Source organism: Alosa alosa, chromosome 18 (genome assembly GCF_017589495.1).
Source record: "Alosa alosa isolate M-15738 ecotype Scorff River chromosome 18, AALO_Geno_1.1, whole genome shotgun sequence".
Taxonomy (NCBI): domain Eukaryota; kingdom Metazoa; phylum Chordata; class Actinopteri; order Clupeiformes; family Clupeidae; genus Alosa; species Alosa alosa.
Window position 1 is genome coordinate 9,895,073 of NC_063206.1, and position 16,509 is coordinate 9,911,581.

The 16,509-nt window shown below is 42.8% G+C and overlaps 1 protein-coding gene across 4 annotated transcripts in view; it reads left to right on the forward strand.

Moving 5' to 3' along the window:
* Positions 1-6,496: 6,496 nt before the first annotated feature.
* disc1 (DISC1 scaffold protein) overlaps positions 6,497-16,509 on the forward strand; it is a 48,648-nt gene continuing 38,635 nt past the window's right edge. For 3 of the 4 annotated variants that reach the window (XR_007196506.1, XM_048269944.1, XM_048269946.1), the window contains exons 1-4: positions 6,497-7,069; positions 11,543-12,633; positions 13,470-13,539; positions 16,124-16,277. Coding sequence is in view for 3 of the 4 variants with exons in the window: in XM_048269944.1 (XP_048125901.1) it covers positions 6,979-7,069; positions 11,543-12,633; positions 13,470-13,539; positions 16,124-16,277 (1,406 nt within the window). In the remaining variant the exon portion in view is untranslated. Of the gene's footprint in view, positions 7,070-8,991; positions 9,147-11,542; positions 12,634-13,469; positions 13,540-16,123; positions 16,278-16,509 lie in introns of those variants that run through there. The other variant, XM_048269945.1, reaches the window with a different exon arrangement.

Here is a 16,509-nt window from a genome sequence, read left to right on the forward strand (position 1 = left end):
CAAGATAGCTTTTCATCTCTTAGCACTGTCACAACACATTTTATCATGGTGATGTTTAGAAGGACAGCCTATCGCCCGAAATAGAAAGACAAACGCAAAATGAAGAGGAGGGAGAAAATGCCACAGCAGTTGACAAGGTGTTGGTTAATATGATGTCTATAGACAGGTGATGACAGGTGATGTGGTTAAAACTATGAAAATCCTAGGCCTACCGTGGCTAATTACAGGCATAGTGACATATAAACTGCAGAAATGTAAATCCAACGTCACGCATCATATTTTGTTTTATTAACGCATTTAGGGCTATCGGTTGTAATCAGTTGTAGGCCTAATGTATGCAGACTCATTTTCTGCTAGTGACAGCGCAAAATATTCAGTGTCTGTCTAAACAAACTGCTTAGGCCTTCACACAAACTCGAGTCACAGACCTACATCACACACCACTTGGAGGTGCAAACAATCGGAGTTTCGGTTGATTTAACTAACTTCGAAACAGGTATTTTACTTTGGATAGACAATAATACATCATCGGAGTGATTAACATCAAAAAATCTAGACTGGAGAAACTCTGCATTTGACACCTCCACTTAGTGTTCTAAAGACGTCAAATAGTCCGCTATAGTTAGCCTACCAACTTCATAGCCAAAGAGTCAGACGCATGGCTATAAAAGCTGTGCTTTCATTATACAACTAAACACGACAAAATACATTTATAACCCCTGAGCCAGCTCCTTACTATGTGATCTCAATGGCAATGCAGCGTTTGTTTGCACCTCCAAAAACATGGCGTAGTCCTAGGCCTACCTAGTTATCTCGCAAAAACGCCCACAAACCATGTTTGTGTGAAATAATTTTATTTGATTTTTGAGAGTTTTATTTGACTTAAATACTTTGGACACACGTGCACCCGCAGTGGCATGGGGGGAGAATGATTTGTCAGAGTTTGCCGCCTAGTGGACAGAAGTGGTGGTACATTTTTAGTTAAACTAGGCTACATGGCAAGATAACTTTCCGGTTGCACTGTTTCAGACCCTTTCAAGTTTCCCACATTTTTTATGTTTCAGACTCATCTTCAAATGGATTCAATTCATTTTTTCCTCATTAATATACATACAATACTCCAACACTGCACAAAAAAAAAAAGGTTTTGGAGTGTTTTAATTTATAAAAAAAAAATTGAGCTGCATCCTACTTCTATCAGTGTTCCTTGAGATGGTTCTACAACTTGATTGGAGTCCACCTGTCCCTAAATGAATTCACTGGACATTATTAGGAGAGCCACACATCTCTTTATATAAGGTCTCAGGTGATAACTAGTAGTTTTATCTATACCTGTAGTTAGTAAGATCGAATTGTTAGTCTATAAAGTCACAGTAATGTCAGACACAATGGATGATGTATAGCTTAATGTATGTGTAACCAGAAAGGGGCGCTACTGAGCGCAAAACACCTTTTGACCTCTTAAATGCCTTAATGCAGGCTGTTCGTATGAAGGAACAATTGGGGCTGATGTAATCAAAAGTAGAACATTTATTAACAAATAATTAATGAGGCAATACATACAATAAATAGTAGCCGCTCAGGCATGAAACAACAATCTGTAGTTGGACAGTCAATAAATATCAAACAAGCGTGGTGCAATATTCACAGGTGATCACTTCCCACCAGAATAAATGTACATAAAGGAAATACTAATAGATGTCACACCGTATATTGCACACAATATTCACTGCACACAAGTTTAGATAAATATTTGTACACACTGATAGTTATTTGATTCTGCACCGCACATTCAGCACTGCAAACAAGGACTGTCCTCAGACAAATATATTGCACATAGCCCTAGGCGGTTAAATAGACAAACACAGACAAACATGGACACACAAACCAACACACTTTCTCTCACACACACAGAGCTAGCAAACAGACGAGCGACAGGAGTTACTGCGCTGGGCCACGTAGTGGCTCACCTATTTTCTGTAAGCCCAAAGCTGTGCACAGTCGCTCCGATTAAAATCAATGCTGAAGTTTGCCCCACCAAACTCAAAAAGAAAACAAACAAATTAACGAAAGAAAAACAGTGGCTGTGGCTCCTAAAATGGTCCTCCTCAGGACTGGAGAGACGCGCGTTCACCGGCCGCCGATCAGTCAGTGGCTGCCGCTTTGTTCTTGGGATTGAGACCGATGTAGTTAAAGGTTGATGAAACTTTCCCATGAAGTTGTAACAATGCAGCGCAGGAGGGATTAACGCGAGCGCCCGTGTTTCTGTAGGAAGGATTAAATGCGAGCGTCGGCGGCTCCGTGCAGTATATCAACTGCGATCCAGACACTTCCCGTGTTGCTCAGAGTTCACCAAGCAAACTCCCAAAATACAATGTAGGCATGTTGCATACGGCTTAATGATCGATAAGCCCCAAATCACCTCACGTTTTCGCACTACCGACGCACAACCTTCCGACTTCACGGCCCGCACAACACAATCTCTCAGCTCCACTGCACCACCAACAAAGCAATCTTTGGCAGGCTCCCGCCACCATTTGAAATGACATGCCACCTGTGCCACCTAATTACACTCGGCACGCAATTGGCTTGCGTCGCCAGACACCAAGTGGCACTTCCTACTCAACACCATACTCTACCCGCTACATATGCATGAGAGAGGAGCAGACTCAGCAAAAGCAATGCATTTGGTCTGTAAGCACTTATGCATATACTACATTAATATGAATTAGTAGTATAATAATACTCTTAGATTAGTGCATTTGGTGGATGAACTTGACTGGCCTGCACAGTGACGTGATCATCTCCTTTTCGTCCAAAATGAGTGCCTAACCTCACAAATGCTCGTTTGGATGGATTGGGCAAAATATTCCATACACACTCAAAAGTCTTGTGGAAAGCCTTCCCAGAAGACATGCTATATAGACTATAGATGTAGAATGGGATGCCCTAAATGTTCCTATAGGTGTAATGGCCTGGTGTTCCAATACTTTTGCCCATACATGCAGCAGAATAATTCCATTTTTGGTATCATAATCTACTGATATTATTTCATAATTTATTTTACAATGTATAGCTGTATGGTGGAATTACAGTATAATAACCAATACCTTTGAATACCCTTTGAAGAGGTTTCACTTCATACTACTGTTAAGGTCATACCAGAACAGTTCACATTACTGCCGTATTGTCATGGCAATGTACTACTTTATGATGTTTTCTAAACAAAGTTCGGGAGGAGCCCTTAGGCAAAGATAATGAATGCGTAGCCAGATGGGTCGTCCTAGTTCATGTCTGAGGGCAAAGTGGAGTTCAGTCAGAGACGGGCTCTGGTTCAGTTCCCGCCTGCACAGGGGCGTGTCACTGACGTATGACTTACGTTTGAACGCCTCGGTTCCACGCCAGACAAGCCGGAGTACAAAATAAACTTGGTGTACACCTTCATTAATGTTGGGTCATACTATCACGACATTCTACTGAAATAGGGAGGAGGGTTTGGAGATCATGATACCGTGTCCGAAATGTGCAGCCATTGCTCAGAAAAATAAGGCTTTGACAAATTCTGGGAAATTCTTGGATTCTGCCATAGACCTCAAAGTTAAAAAGAGAGCCCGATCACTGCATACATGTGCGGGGGCGTGTACTACTACCCTTTTTGCATAAATTTCCAGGGACAGGAAATGGCCTCTCATGAAGTATCTTCGTAATCAACCATCTTTGCCTTAGGGATGATTGACAGCAATTAACTCACCTGTCTTCCGCCACCAGGGTATTTAAGCCGGCCTCCTTATCCATACGTCACACGCCGCGGCGCTCGCAAAATTATCCTTCCTCCTCCCCTTACTCCTCCATTTCACTGATAGCCCAGTTACGCATCCTCCTGACACTGGGGGGTGCAAGCGGCCATCGCTCTATCGCGATCACCGCTTCAGGCATTCCATGACCACGGCCAGCTACCATGCCAAACACGCGCTTAGCTTATAAACTCAGTATAGCAATCATGCCGACGGGCGAACTAGTGAACCACTCTAACTTTCCAAGCAACAGCAGGATAAAGCTGATAACTAAGTGAACAGAGCCTCCTGCTCCCATACAATCACAGCTACATGGGAAAGCTTTGTGAAGTAAGCAGGTGTTTGGCAGGTGGAAGAACTAACCCATATGACACTTTGTCTGCCTGTGAGCAGAGGTGCTGCTAGGTAATTTGGGCCCTATGACAGACAATAAATCTGGGCCCCTCGATAATATATAGTATTATTTGGGGGGCTCCCCCCCCCCACCTGTGTCCCTGCCTGTGAGATATGGATACCTGTGCACTTCACTGTCAGAGTATTACACTCCATAGATAGACCTGAGAACTACATGTGTGTGTGTGTGTGTGTCTTGACCAAGTATAGGCTCAGTGACCACACCCTTGCAGTGGAAACTACAGTAGTAGACATAGAAAGACCTGGATGCCAAAATAATGTGGTCACTGCCAGACAGGGAAGGTTGAGACAGAGGAGTGCTTTTTTCTTCACTGTGAAAAGTGTAGAGAATTAAGAATAAACATTTTCCATAAATTTAAAACCAACTACCCAACCTTTGAAGACAAAAAAAAAAAAAAAAAAAAAGGCTATCCTCTCAGGAGAGGGAGCTTCAGCTGCCTTGGAAGCAAAATATATTTCACTATGCCATAACCTGAGGGACACAAGTTTAATGTTTTATATTGGGCTTTTTTGCCTTTATTGGACAGGTCAGTGAAGAGTGACAGGAAGGGAATTGGGAAATGACTGCAGGTCGAAATCGAACCTGGGTCCCAGTGTGCACTCAGACCCGTACATGGTGCGGGCGCTGCAGCCTGCTGCGCCACAGCGCCCCCAATGCAAATGGTTTTTAACATGGACACATACAGACATAAACAAATTGTGAAAAAAAATGTTTTTTTTTTGTCTAGAAATGGTCTATGGTTATTTATTTTATACAAGTTAAAATCTATATATGTTTATACATCTACATTTTATGCATTCTTCTGTATGATTGCTTTGGCGATGCAAATACCTTTTTTGTCATGCCAATAAAGCACCTTTTGAATTAGAGAGAGACAGAGAGAGAAAGTGGTCCTTATAGTGACAAAGTGGCAACATTTTTGTCCAAATATCATGAAATACTGTATATCTGACATGTCCACTCCTGCAGCTTTCATCCATTTATCAGCTTTACACTGAGAACTGAGGTGCATGTGCGTTGAAGTCAGCTGATATGACAGCTGTGCCATCTTCCTACCAGTGGTAAGTCTTGTTCCTCTAATCATGAGGGGCCTCAGGCGCTAGTCACAATTAGCTGGTCAGCAGACCTCGCTTGATGCTGCGCTGTGCTCACAGGAAGCTCAGTGAGTGTGTGTCCGGAGGCTGCAGTGATGCTAACAAAGAGCAGCTCTGTTTATTCACAGCAACTGTCCACTGCTTGCCTCTGGGAAGTCACCTTACAAGTAGCCTAAGAGTTCGGTCAGTCTGAAAGATTGGCGAAAGAGATGGAAGACATGCACATGTCTTGTTTAAGAGAAGAGAGTCAGACTGTGAATCCTAAGGAAGATGTAGGACTTCCCCTTTGTAGGACTTCCCCGAAAAAGAACTATAGAAATACTGTAATACCTCTATATCTTCACCCTATAGTGTTCCTACAGTCTTATACTTCAATAGTAGACTATGTCCCAAAATACTAAATAGACTTATAACAATGTATAACAATTCTATAAAGGTAGGCTAAGTCTATAGTCTTATGTTTGGACAAAAGTGTCTGCTAAATTAAATAAACACAAAACATATAGGCCTACTTCCTACAAGATTATCCTACTACAGTATATTTTGTCCCAAAATACTATAAGATTACAAAGCCAAAGTGCAGTAAATTCACTTTTTTACACCAATATAAAATGCCATATTCTCCGATCAGTCTATCAAAATCTCATTAATCTACTGAAACATTTCCTGAAGATTCTAGGGATTTTCATTTTACAGTAGGCTATCTGCTAAACAGCCTGTTTAGCAGACAGCCTACAGCCTGAAAAACAAACAACGATGCTGTTTTTCTCAGTTTGGATTTTTCGTAGATACTGCACTTTGGATTTGTAGGGCAGAGTTATTTAAGGGTCCTTAGGGTACTGCAAGATGAGCAATTTACTCATTTCAGACAAACTCTGTCTTTTTCAAAGTCTTTCATGTCATTATGATAGGCTAAATGGTTTTGACAAGGATGTTGCTGTATAGTCTTCTATAAAATGTCCACATATGTGGATATACAGATAATATTGCAAGTATTAAATGTAAGTAATGTGTCCTTAATGGTAGTATGCACTGTACATTATGCTGCCAATCGGTGGGATCTCAGCTTCAGCGTAATTCTAATGGATTTCCCGTGCAGCCAGTGAGGATCTGCCTAAAAGGAACACGGAGTCAAATTCCAATACACGTAGGAGGAACTCCCACATAATACCACGACACAGACACATAAAGGACCAAATGGCAGAGGGGTGCCCTCTCCCGTCCAACGACCACAAGATCAGCCATCAAATTAGAGAAACGGTGCGCGTCGTTATCACCGGTCTGTGGACTGAGCTTTTCTTTTGCTTTCGGTCCGTCATTGCGCAATCCGACAGAGTTGACTTTTGACCGACGTGTCAACGGAATCTTGGTGATTATAATCGTGATTTTGAACGTCATTAATTTTAAGTCTTTGTGTGTCTGGATTTCATCAACAGAAGCCTTGCATCAACTCTTTGACCCTCTGCCACCTTGTCGGGTTTTCCTTTCCATCGGAAGACGCAAAATAAGTCTTAGCCTATTTTAATGGGAAAACTGTACTAACGGAAATGAGCTCAGTGGCGTAGACTAGACTAGTTGCAGTGCTCGCAGCACGACTTTTCCCACACCCCGAACCATGCCAGTGGAAGATCCTGAGGAAAACGTAAAGGTTCTCTAACGCTTCGTCTCGGTCAAGATGTTTGCCGGGATGGTCACTCTGGAATGTCAGAACACATCGATGGCAAACACCGACGGCGTTCACTGTCGCCGGTGTACACTTGTGGATGGTAATCGTGTGTTTATCTTCTCTTTTTTCCCTGCCCCTGTGTTCTTATAACCTTTATAACCTAAGTTTTGTAACCATAAATATTGTATGTATTCAATAGATTTAATTCAATTCTAGGCTACACAAGAGAGGTCCTCCAATCTGTGTCCATGTCCTTTTAGCCTGAAGCAATTTTTGTCAAATCTAATTAACATTTAGGCTTAACGCAGATGTAGCCCTATGCAGTAGCCAATGTCACGACAAAGTTATGTTTCCAGTGGACGCTTTAAAAAAAAGCTACTTTCTTACATTTGTCTTGTCTTAACTGTCTGGGAGAGTTAAAAACATTAGGCTATGTGTTAAAAAGTATGGTTTAATCTTACTAAATGTTCTTCCCCATTGGACCTACAGGCTGCCGACATGCTTTTATGTAGCCTATTTTTAACTGGTCCTTGAACGGCTCAGTGGGCCCTCTATTTAACCCATTTAGCCTACTTTTACATGTGTGTTGAACACAGTTATTGCCAGGTCAACAAAAGTGAATCAATGCATATTATTGACATAAATTGCCCTGCCTGTTGTCATGAGTAGAACAATAGCCTAGTACTGAAGAGCTGGATCAGAAAGCAGCAAAACAGGACATTTTATTAAAACTGCAGAGAAATTCTCATGAGGGTTTTAGAGTCAGCATAAGATCTTTCCAATGACAATAACCCTTGGAGCCCCTGATTTTGAATCTTGCTTTCAGAAACAATGTTATTTCTACTCACAAGACCGCAAAGAAATCCAGATATAATAAACCAGAGTGAACATTTGAACCTAGATTTTCTAATCAAGTAACCCCACCTTGTTGCAACCTCAAATGATGTTTGACAAAGCCAAGTATTTGCTGAACATTGCCATTTTACGAAACCAAAGAATATCTTAATGTTTAAATATTGTGTGTGATATGTTGAATGTTGTGGGAGTCAGAATGAACCTGAAGCCTGATGGGACAGGTTGGCACCTCTTCAGCAAAGGAAAGGATTAGGGTCAGCAGACACTAGGCTTATAGATGCCTGCTGTTAGGTATCCATACCTGCCACACACACACACCCACACACCACACACACACACACACACACACACACATACACGTGCACACACATATGCTTTTTTAAATCCCTCAGAAGTTATTACATAACCCACCTGACTTCTGATATGGCAGAGATGGTATTTGGCAGATAATGAACCTCAATGGAGGTATTTAATGAAAGATGTTGCATATTAGTGCACTGATCCTAAATCAGAGGGATTTGTTTTGCCACCTGTGTGAGTCCACTCTAGTCCATATTTTGTTTCGGCAGTTCCCATGATGCTCAGCTCAGCTTCAGTAGATGTGTCAGAGCTGAACCCAGCCCCGGGAAGCTTTGTATGGATTCAAAATCTTCTGCTGGTTTATGTCTCTCTTGTGTCTGAAGAGGAAGTGTGTATGTAGCAGTGCCAAAATGGCAGCGGAAGGAATTCCTTTGCTGATTTGCTACACTCACTCAGTGTTGGATATACAGATTAATTCAATCCGGTGTCTCATAGACAGAAAAACACAGAATAACCAAGAAATGACCAAATCTTTCTTAGAGCATTTCTCAAGAAAAACCTTATGTTTGCCTTCCATTATTTTAATTTCTGTTAGATTCTGGACATGGACATGACATCTTAGACAATGGATCAGGAGGAGAATACAAACAGATTGATAAACAATGTGCCCTCTTGCATGTTTTCCGGAGAAAGCCAGCCTTTCTTCTGACTAGCCACATCTCATGTTTCAAAAATAAGAGGGGAGGAAAATAGTTGTGAAATAGATATCCACTCTCACTTCCCCTTTTGTCGGTGGCTTCGCTGTAAGTGACAGTTTGTGCTGTCCCTGAGTTAGCTTCAAAGACGAGCCACGCTCACATAAGAATGCGTGTCTGAGAGACTGATGCGTTTGCTCCTCAAACTCTCCTTTTTTACGAGCTTCTCCACATTCCTGCACCCTTGTGCTGAAGAGCTGCACACAGCCAATGGGAAGGCTTGTTTTAACAGAGGGGGATCTGGAAGGGCCTCTTTAATCATCTAAGGTAAATACACAGCCATCTATCAACAGCACCCCCTCCTTCTCAAGGGGACTAGTGGCTATGTAACATGCTGCCCTTCTTACCATGGCATTTTAATTTTTTGCTTCTCGTGGCAGTGCCAGTTGTATCAGTGGAGTTAGACATCATATGTTTGAGGAACAAACATTAATGCAATTTATGAATGTCAACCAAGTTACAGTGTGGTTGAAATGTGTCAACAAGACATAGTAGTAGCAAGTAGTAGCAAGTTAGCAACTAATAGCAACTGCAATTTTTGCTGGCTGTTGTTTGCTTTTTAGAACAAAGCTTTTACGTGATGGCATGAAACTTGACTTCATAGTCAAGTAAAGCAGGCATTTCAGAACTGCTAAAAAAAGGGGAGCACTGCAGAAATGTCCTTCCTTTTTCGAGGAAGACTGGCCCTTTTATAAACAACGTCAGTGGTTGTTTAAAGCGTGAATGGTAACGTTTTCCACTTTCATCCTTCTGACAAAGGTTGGGGCCACACAAAACGTGTGGTAGATGGAACATTGTACAGCTCATGTTTCACTTCGGGCTCAGATGCTGTACATTGAAACCCCAGTTTACTCAGACTCTCCTAATGGAGACCTGTGTAATATGATACATAGGGGTGCATCCTCTGGGGAGAGTGTGTGTGAGAGGAAGAGAGAGAGAGAGAGAAAGAGAGACTAAGTCTTAGAAGACAGAGAGTGAGAGCGGCTGAGAGAGTGAATGAGTGAGAGGGAGAATGGGGGATATAGAGGGATGAAGAGAGAGAAGGGTGGTCTGTGGTCAATGCCCTCTCTTTGTCCTGCTGACTTCACAAGCTTCCTAAGAGGATGTTGATGGGGCTCCGTCTCAATTAACTCCCTCACCCTCCCCTGTTCTGCCTGCAGAAGACATTCCTTTGTGATGACATCATTAGACAGTGTAAAGGTCGTTGGGTCATTACTTTATAGACATGAAGCTGTTGTTATGATTTCTTATGCTGTGGTTGCTAATAAACAAATCATTTATTGGTAATAAAGGGTAATAAAGACAATTGTGACATTTAAAGACAAACAAACCATGTAAAAATCATTATGCAGTATGAATAGGAGATTTAAAGTTAGTGGTTGTTTTTGAGCTTTTTAAATATATTGAAAGACAAAATATTCCCCCCACTACTCAACCTGCTTTGTTCTGTGGTCTGGTCTTGTTTTTACAAAAGGGCTACATTACAGCAACCATCTCCAAAGTTACTACAGGCCAAGAAGCAATGGACAATTAGAGAGAGAGAGAGGGAGTGAGAGAGAGAGAGTGTGTGTGTGTGTGTGTGTGTGTGTGTGTGTGTGTGTGTGTGTGTGTGTGAGAGAGAGAGTGAGCAGGGGGGTACCACAGCTGTGAACAGTACAAAGAGGCTGTTGAGGCTTCCACTGTGCCTCCTCTTGCAGTATTTTCTCACAGAGAACAAGGCCGACTTTCAGACATTTGTGTTTGAATCGGCAGCCCATCTTCCCTCAAAATAAGAACCCCCCATATTAATTAAATGTAAAAATCAAACTGGCCACTTGAATATGGAAAGCTAGAATAACAATGCATCCCAAACTTTTGCAGTGAAATCTGAAAACGTGTCAAATCTTGCTGTCTCGCCATGGCTTTAGCTATGTGCGTTGTCTTTGTTTCCCAATAATGTGTGTAAATGACTGTGTGAGTCTGGTATTTAGCAACAGCTGGATTAGCCTCACACAACGGTCATGCTTCATACTCACAGATATTAGCCGTAGTTCCCCTGGCACATTCACATGGGACTCTCAGCTGCGTTCAGTGTCACTTGATATGCGTTGTGTTGTTTTACATCGTGAGTTTTCTTGCCCAGACGCACAACAGGGAAACTCCAGAACTACAGTATGTAGCATTAAGGTAAAATAAGTGATTTTTTATTATGATAGGGTTAATGATGAATCTGTCATTTCTCAGTTATGTTGCAATCTGGCTTTTGGTGATGTTCGTCTCCTTTTAGCTTGTCTCTTATTACTGAGACTCTTGCTGGTTAGCTGAAACAGAGGTTCTTGCTGGTTAGCTGAAACATTCCATAATGCTGGATATGTGCACTGATTCGAGTGTGGCTGCTAATGTCTGATAGCAATGCAAAAATAACAGAATCATAATTTTAGTGTGTCATCATAATTATAGTGAGTTATAAATATTCATGCTTTCAGTCTCACTACAGAATGATAAGTAAAAGTCTTTGTGAACTGAATGTTCAATCAGCAGTTGCATGATTCACTCTGAAGGATTGATTTAACACAGTCTGTAGCACAGCCAGCTTGTGAACGTCATCCTGTTTTCCGCTGTGGTTTACCCTTGATTGGTATTTGGCGTGAGTGTGCTAATCTGTAATCTCTCTGTGTGGACAGGTGGCCCAGGTGCCTCGGCGGTTGGTGTCTACCGCAAGAGAAGCCAGCGGAGGCCTGGGTACATGAGGGCCGAGCTGCCCCGACAGCTGGCCACCATCACCAGGGCGGACGAGGACAGAACGCCCGGCCTGCCCAACGCACAGCAGCCTGTGGCTGAAACCCGCAAAGCCTCTGCCACGTGTGCCAGGAGAGGTGGCCAAGTCAACGGTGCTTCGCCTGTCAAGGCCAAGTGTCATCGGCCACTGCCAGCAGAGGAGCAAGGAGCAGAGGCCCAGAATGGTCAGACACAGAGTTTTTCTTTCTCTTGTAACGGCATCTGTTCAGGCAGGGGCTCGTCCGGTGTAGGTTCACCGCCCTGCTCCTCATACCACTCAGGGTCTCCCCAGACCTCTCCAGCAAGGGATACTTTCAACTCCAGCTTCAGCTTCATTCAGATGTCACTGGATGCAAGCGGGAGCTTGGATGGAACGTTTACTGACTCTCCGTCTAAAGACTCTTTAGGTCAACTGGCACCTGAGCCTCCTTCAAATACACTTAAATCTTCAGCACTTGACCACTCACTTGGTAGCTCTTACAGACCTGAGCAAACAAGGCTCGATTTAGCAAGAAGGGACCAATCACCATCAAGAACTAGAAGCTCTGACCAATCATGGACCAGTTCTCAGGTCACAAGCCAAACCTCAGGCAGTCAGTCACTCCCTGGTTTAAGTTTAGCCACTGAGGACCCTGCTTCTGTGCCTGGTAAAAAGGCAGAGAAGGTGCAGGATTTGTACTTGGGCGGTGACTCATGGAGGGGGGCCGGCGTCATGTCCTGGAGCAGCCGGGAGATAATGTCGCCCTCCATGGCCTCGAAGGACACAAGGGAGAGTCCTCCCGACTCGGACTGCTGCTCCCTGGATGCTGAGGCCACGTCCTCCCTGTCCATGGACTCCTCTGACGCTGCCTCTGCGTCCTCGTTGACCTCGTTGACCTCGATGACCTCGGGGTATGAGAGCACCACTCCATCCTCTGACCAGACCTGGGACACCCTCCTGAAGAAGTATGATGGTGTGCTGCAGGAATGCCTGCAGAGCACCCGAACAAATACTAAGGTGCCCCGCTACACCTTAATGCAATAGACACAGAAAATCAGATAGATAGAAATGTTATTATGTTGTTATATTCATGTTAGGTTTAGGGTAAAAGTCATGTTGCCTGAAAGTACCATCTACACTGATATCACACTGTGATCATGTGATCATCACAAGTCTTTTGTGTTTTGTAGACATTGATGGGAGTAACGTAGAACAGGACTGAATAGTGAAAATGTGCAACGTTTCACTCAGGAAGTAGTTATTACATTATTGAAATGACCAGATGGGAAAGTAGGTCATTAATATCCATGAAAGCAACACATTTAGCCGTTTTGGAAAACTCCTTTACACGGCGTGGATAACCAGCCAATAAGTTCATTGTGAAGGCTTTGAAATGGTTCAAAAAACCCTACTATAATATTGGAATATTAAAGCATAATGCCCTCACATGCACACTATTTTATTGTTTCTTTATGAAAAGTATCTAACCACATTTTAATGAACATGAGAGAAATGCAATTGTTCAAAAATGTGAAACTAGTCATTATGTCATGAAACCGTTTTAACATTTGTATTGTTGAGGTATTGCTGTCATCATGCTTGCTTAACATGGGACAGACACTCCCAGCCATTTCCTCTGTAGAGAGAGAAATCCAGTGGGGAAAGCTGCCCTTGAAAAATAACTGGCTGTGGTGATATGTGAATTAAATATTTAACTTTAGAAGTAGAAGTTGTTTTTCTGAGACATACAATCTTTATTTAGCATGGAATGTCCTTAAATATAAGTTGATTGTTATACATGAACATGAAACCATGTTTGAGTGCTTGATCTGATAAATCTGATTATGTTGTAGGTTGAATCCATGATGTTGAAACTTCAGAGACTACAGCAGAAGGCCGTGCTGGATGACGACTATGATTCAGGTAAAACCCACTTAAGATCTCTTTATTTAGTATTTGCTAAATGACTTATTAGTAAATGATGCTAAAGGCAGTTTCTTTATGAACTCTAATAATTCTAAAGAAAACTTCAGCACCTCAACAACATCTGTCAGTACATGACCTTGGAAAGGAATGGCTTAGTCCTAAACCTTTTCCATATAAGGTCATTTTAGCTCTCTGGGTGTTCTTTATGAGCGTGACTGAGAGAAAATTGATGACTGCTTTTGTGTGGTTTTGCTGACATTGCTCACGCCTTGATGCATTTCACGAACAAGTGACACTAATGCAGGGTCAGATTAACCTCGCTTTCTCTCTACAACGCACTGTACCCCTAACACGAACACACATATTCACACACAAATACGTACAGTGTTCATTTGTGAGAGACTCACTTGCAGACATTCTTATATACCCATATCCATTTACTGTATCTTCACATCATGTGGAATGCATCAAAAACAAAACAGATCTTAAGTTCAGATGGAATAGAAAACCCCCACAGCTCTCAAACCATAACTATATTGATTACTGTCACTTGGTGAATGGGGGCAGGTGGCGGACTGTAGTGGTTAGAACCTGAGCAGAATATACTCTGCTGTGTGCTGTCCCAGATCTGTCTATCTGTCTGTCCATCAGCACCATGTAAGAGTGAGACAAACAGACATCACATCACATCACATCTGCTCTCCCTCTTTGCACCTCTGAGATGTGAGACGTGAGATCTGTTGGGGCAGCCGTGGCCTACTGGTTAGGGCTTTGGGCTTGTAACCGAAGGGTTTCGGGTTCGATCCCCGACCAGTAGGAAACATGTGGGCGGGGGAAGTGGTTAAGCACCGCTCTCCCATGCTGACATGCACGGCTGAGGTGCCCTTGAGCAAGGCACCTAACCCCTCACTGCTCCCTGAGCGCCGCTGTAGCAGGCAGCTCACTGCTCCGGGTTAGTGTGTGCTTCACCTCACTGTGTGTTCACTGTGTGCTGTGTGTGATTCACTAATTCATGGATTGGGATAAATGCAGAGACCAAATTTCCCTCATGGGATCAAGAGTATATATACTTATACATACTTACTATGTGACGACTGCACTAAGGCGGGGATCACACTGGAAATAACAGAGCGGTAGCGGCAAGCGTAACGCAACGCTCAGACCATAATAAGTTCTATCTCGTTCCTAAGTAACACAAACGGTTTGAATTGAATACTCTCGCGTTGCGCTTTGAAAGTTGTACCAAGTTCAACGCTAGCGCTGCCATCGTTTTGCTGCTGAACCACAGAGAACAATAGGAAACCTGCCGCTTGCCACTGGCCAGTGTGATCCCTGCCTAATGGAGGCATTTGGTTCTCTCTCCATCCCTCCCTGCTCTCTCTCTCTCATCATGTGAAAAGCTCTAAAATTAGCTTTCATGTCGACATGAACTCACCTTTCTTGCCTATTACTGACTTTAGTCTGTAGTTTGTCACCATCTTTGAAAGTCTTTGAGTGTTCTCTTATGACACAAAATTAATAATTAATGATTAATAAAAAATAAAGTAGAGGTCTTATCAGTGAGATATTTGATTCTCCTATCTGTTCTTGTCCCATATCCTAACATCTCAGTGTCTGTCTTATGGACTAAGGCATGTCTTTGACCCACATTTGTTCCACATGTCGCCATTTTTAAAAGGAAGATCCCGTGACAGGGATAAATTGTTTGAGTTTTTTCTGAGGCCCGGAACTATCTAAGGGCATAATAAGTAGGTCAGGTCTGTTTTGTTTTGCAGGCTTCCCTCCTATATTGAACTGTGGTCTTGTGACCTTGTGAAATCAGGTTTTTCGATGAGGTTGCAGAAACACATACCAACCCCCTCAGTGAAGCACAATACTGTACCTAACCACTGAGTATAGATCAGTGTTTATAACATCATAGAGTGACAGATATTGCTTTGTTTGGTTGTAAGTGCACAGCTATGATATTTATTTCTATTTCAAAACAGGAAGTGGGCTCACAGTGCAGGCCTATCTTAGCCTAAGCAAAGCCACAACATCTGCTCAAGCAGATATGATTGCATTGATACAAGAATGTTAGTTGGATAATGTACCTTAAAAGGATGCAAAATATTATAGAGGTGCTCAGTTTCCAATGTGGAATGCTTTCAGAACAGGCAGCCTTGAGACACCCCAATAGGCATATTGGCTGTTGAAACCACAAAGAAATGGTGAACTGAACATAGTAATTGAGTTTCGGACTGTTTTGGAACCATTCAAGTAGTCTGGTTCGAAGAGAATGAATGGCTACCAAAGGGAGCATTTATCTGGTACAAAGGTGTGCACTGTACTGTAGGTGTGTGTGTGTGTGTGCGCGCGTGCGCGCGCGTGTGTGTGCTTGTGTGTGCGCATGTGTGCATGTGTGTGCGAGAGAGCGAGAGAGAGTGCTTGAATATTTGGCTATGTGTTAGTGTAAATGTTATAGTCAGTCTGTAGAGATTCATAACTTCTCCTAAAGTGGTCAACACAGTATTGTATTTCCTGAAATCCACCGCAACTGATTTGAGAGACATTAACATAAAGTGGCATGTCGTATTCCTAGCGGAGCGCTTTGGGAAAAAGTTGGAGGAGCTGAGGAGAGAACGGGCTTCCCTCCAGCCGGGCCTCCCCTCCAGACACCCAGCCGTGTGTGGCCTCCTGGACCGGCTCTGCACAGCTGTGAACAGCGCCCTCCAGAGGACAAATGCAGAATGCAGGTCAGTCTTCGTCTCCACATGCTCCCTTCTTGCATACATGTCCCACCACATTCACCACATCAGAATACAGTTACAATACAATCTGCAGTATAATTAGTTGTACATAAGCGTTTGTAAATAATTTGTGCACATTACAGAGAATCTGCTAGTTGTATGTTTCCGTGTCGAACACTCTGGACTACAGACACTTTTGATGCTAATTTAGAAACAGAGCTAATAAAACTCACACTGG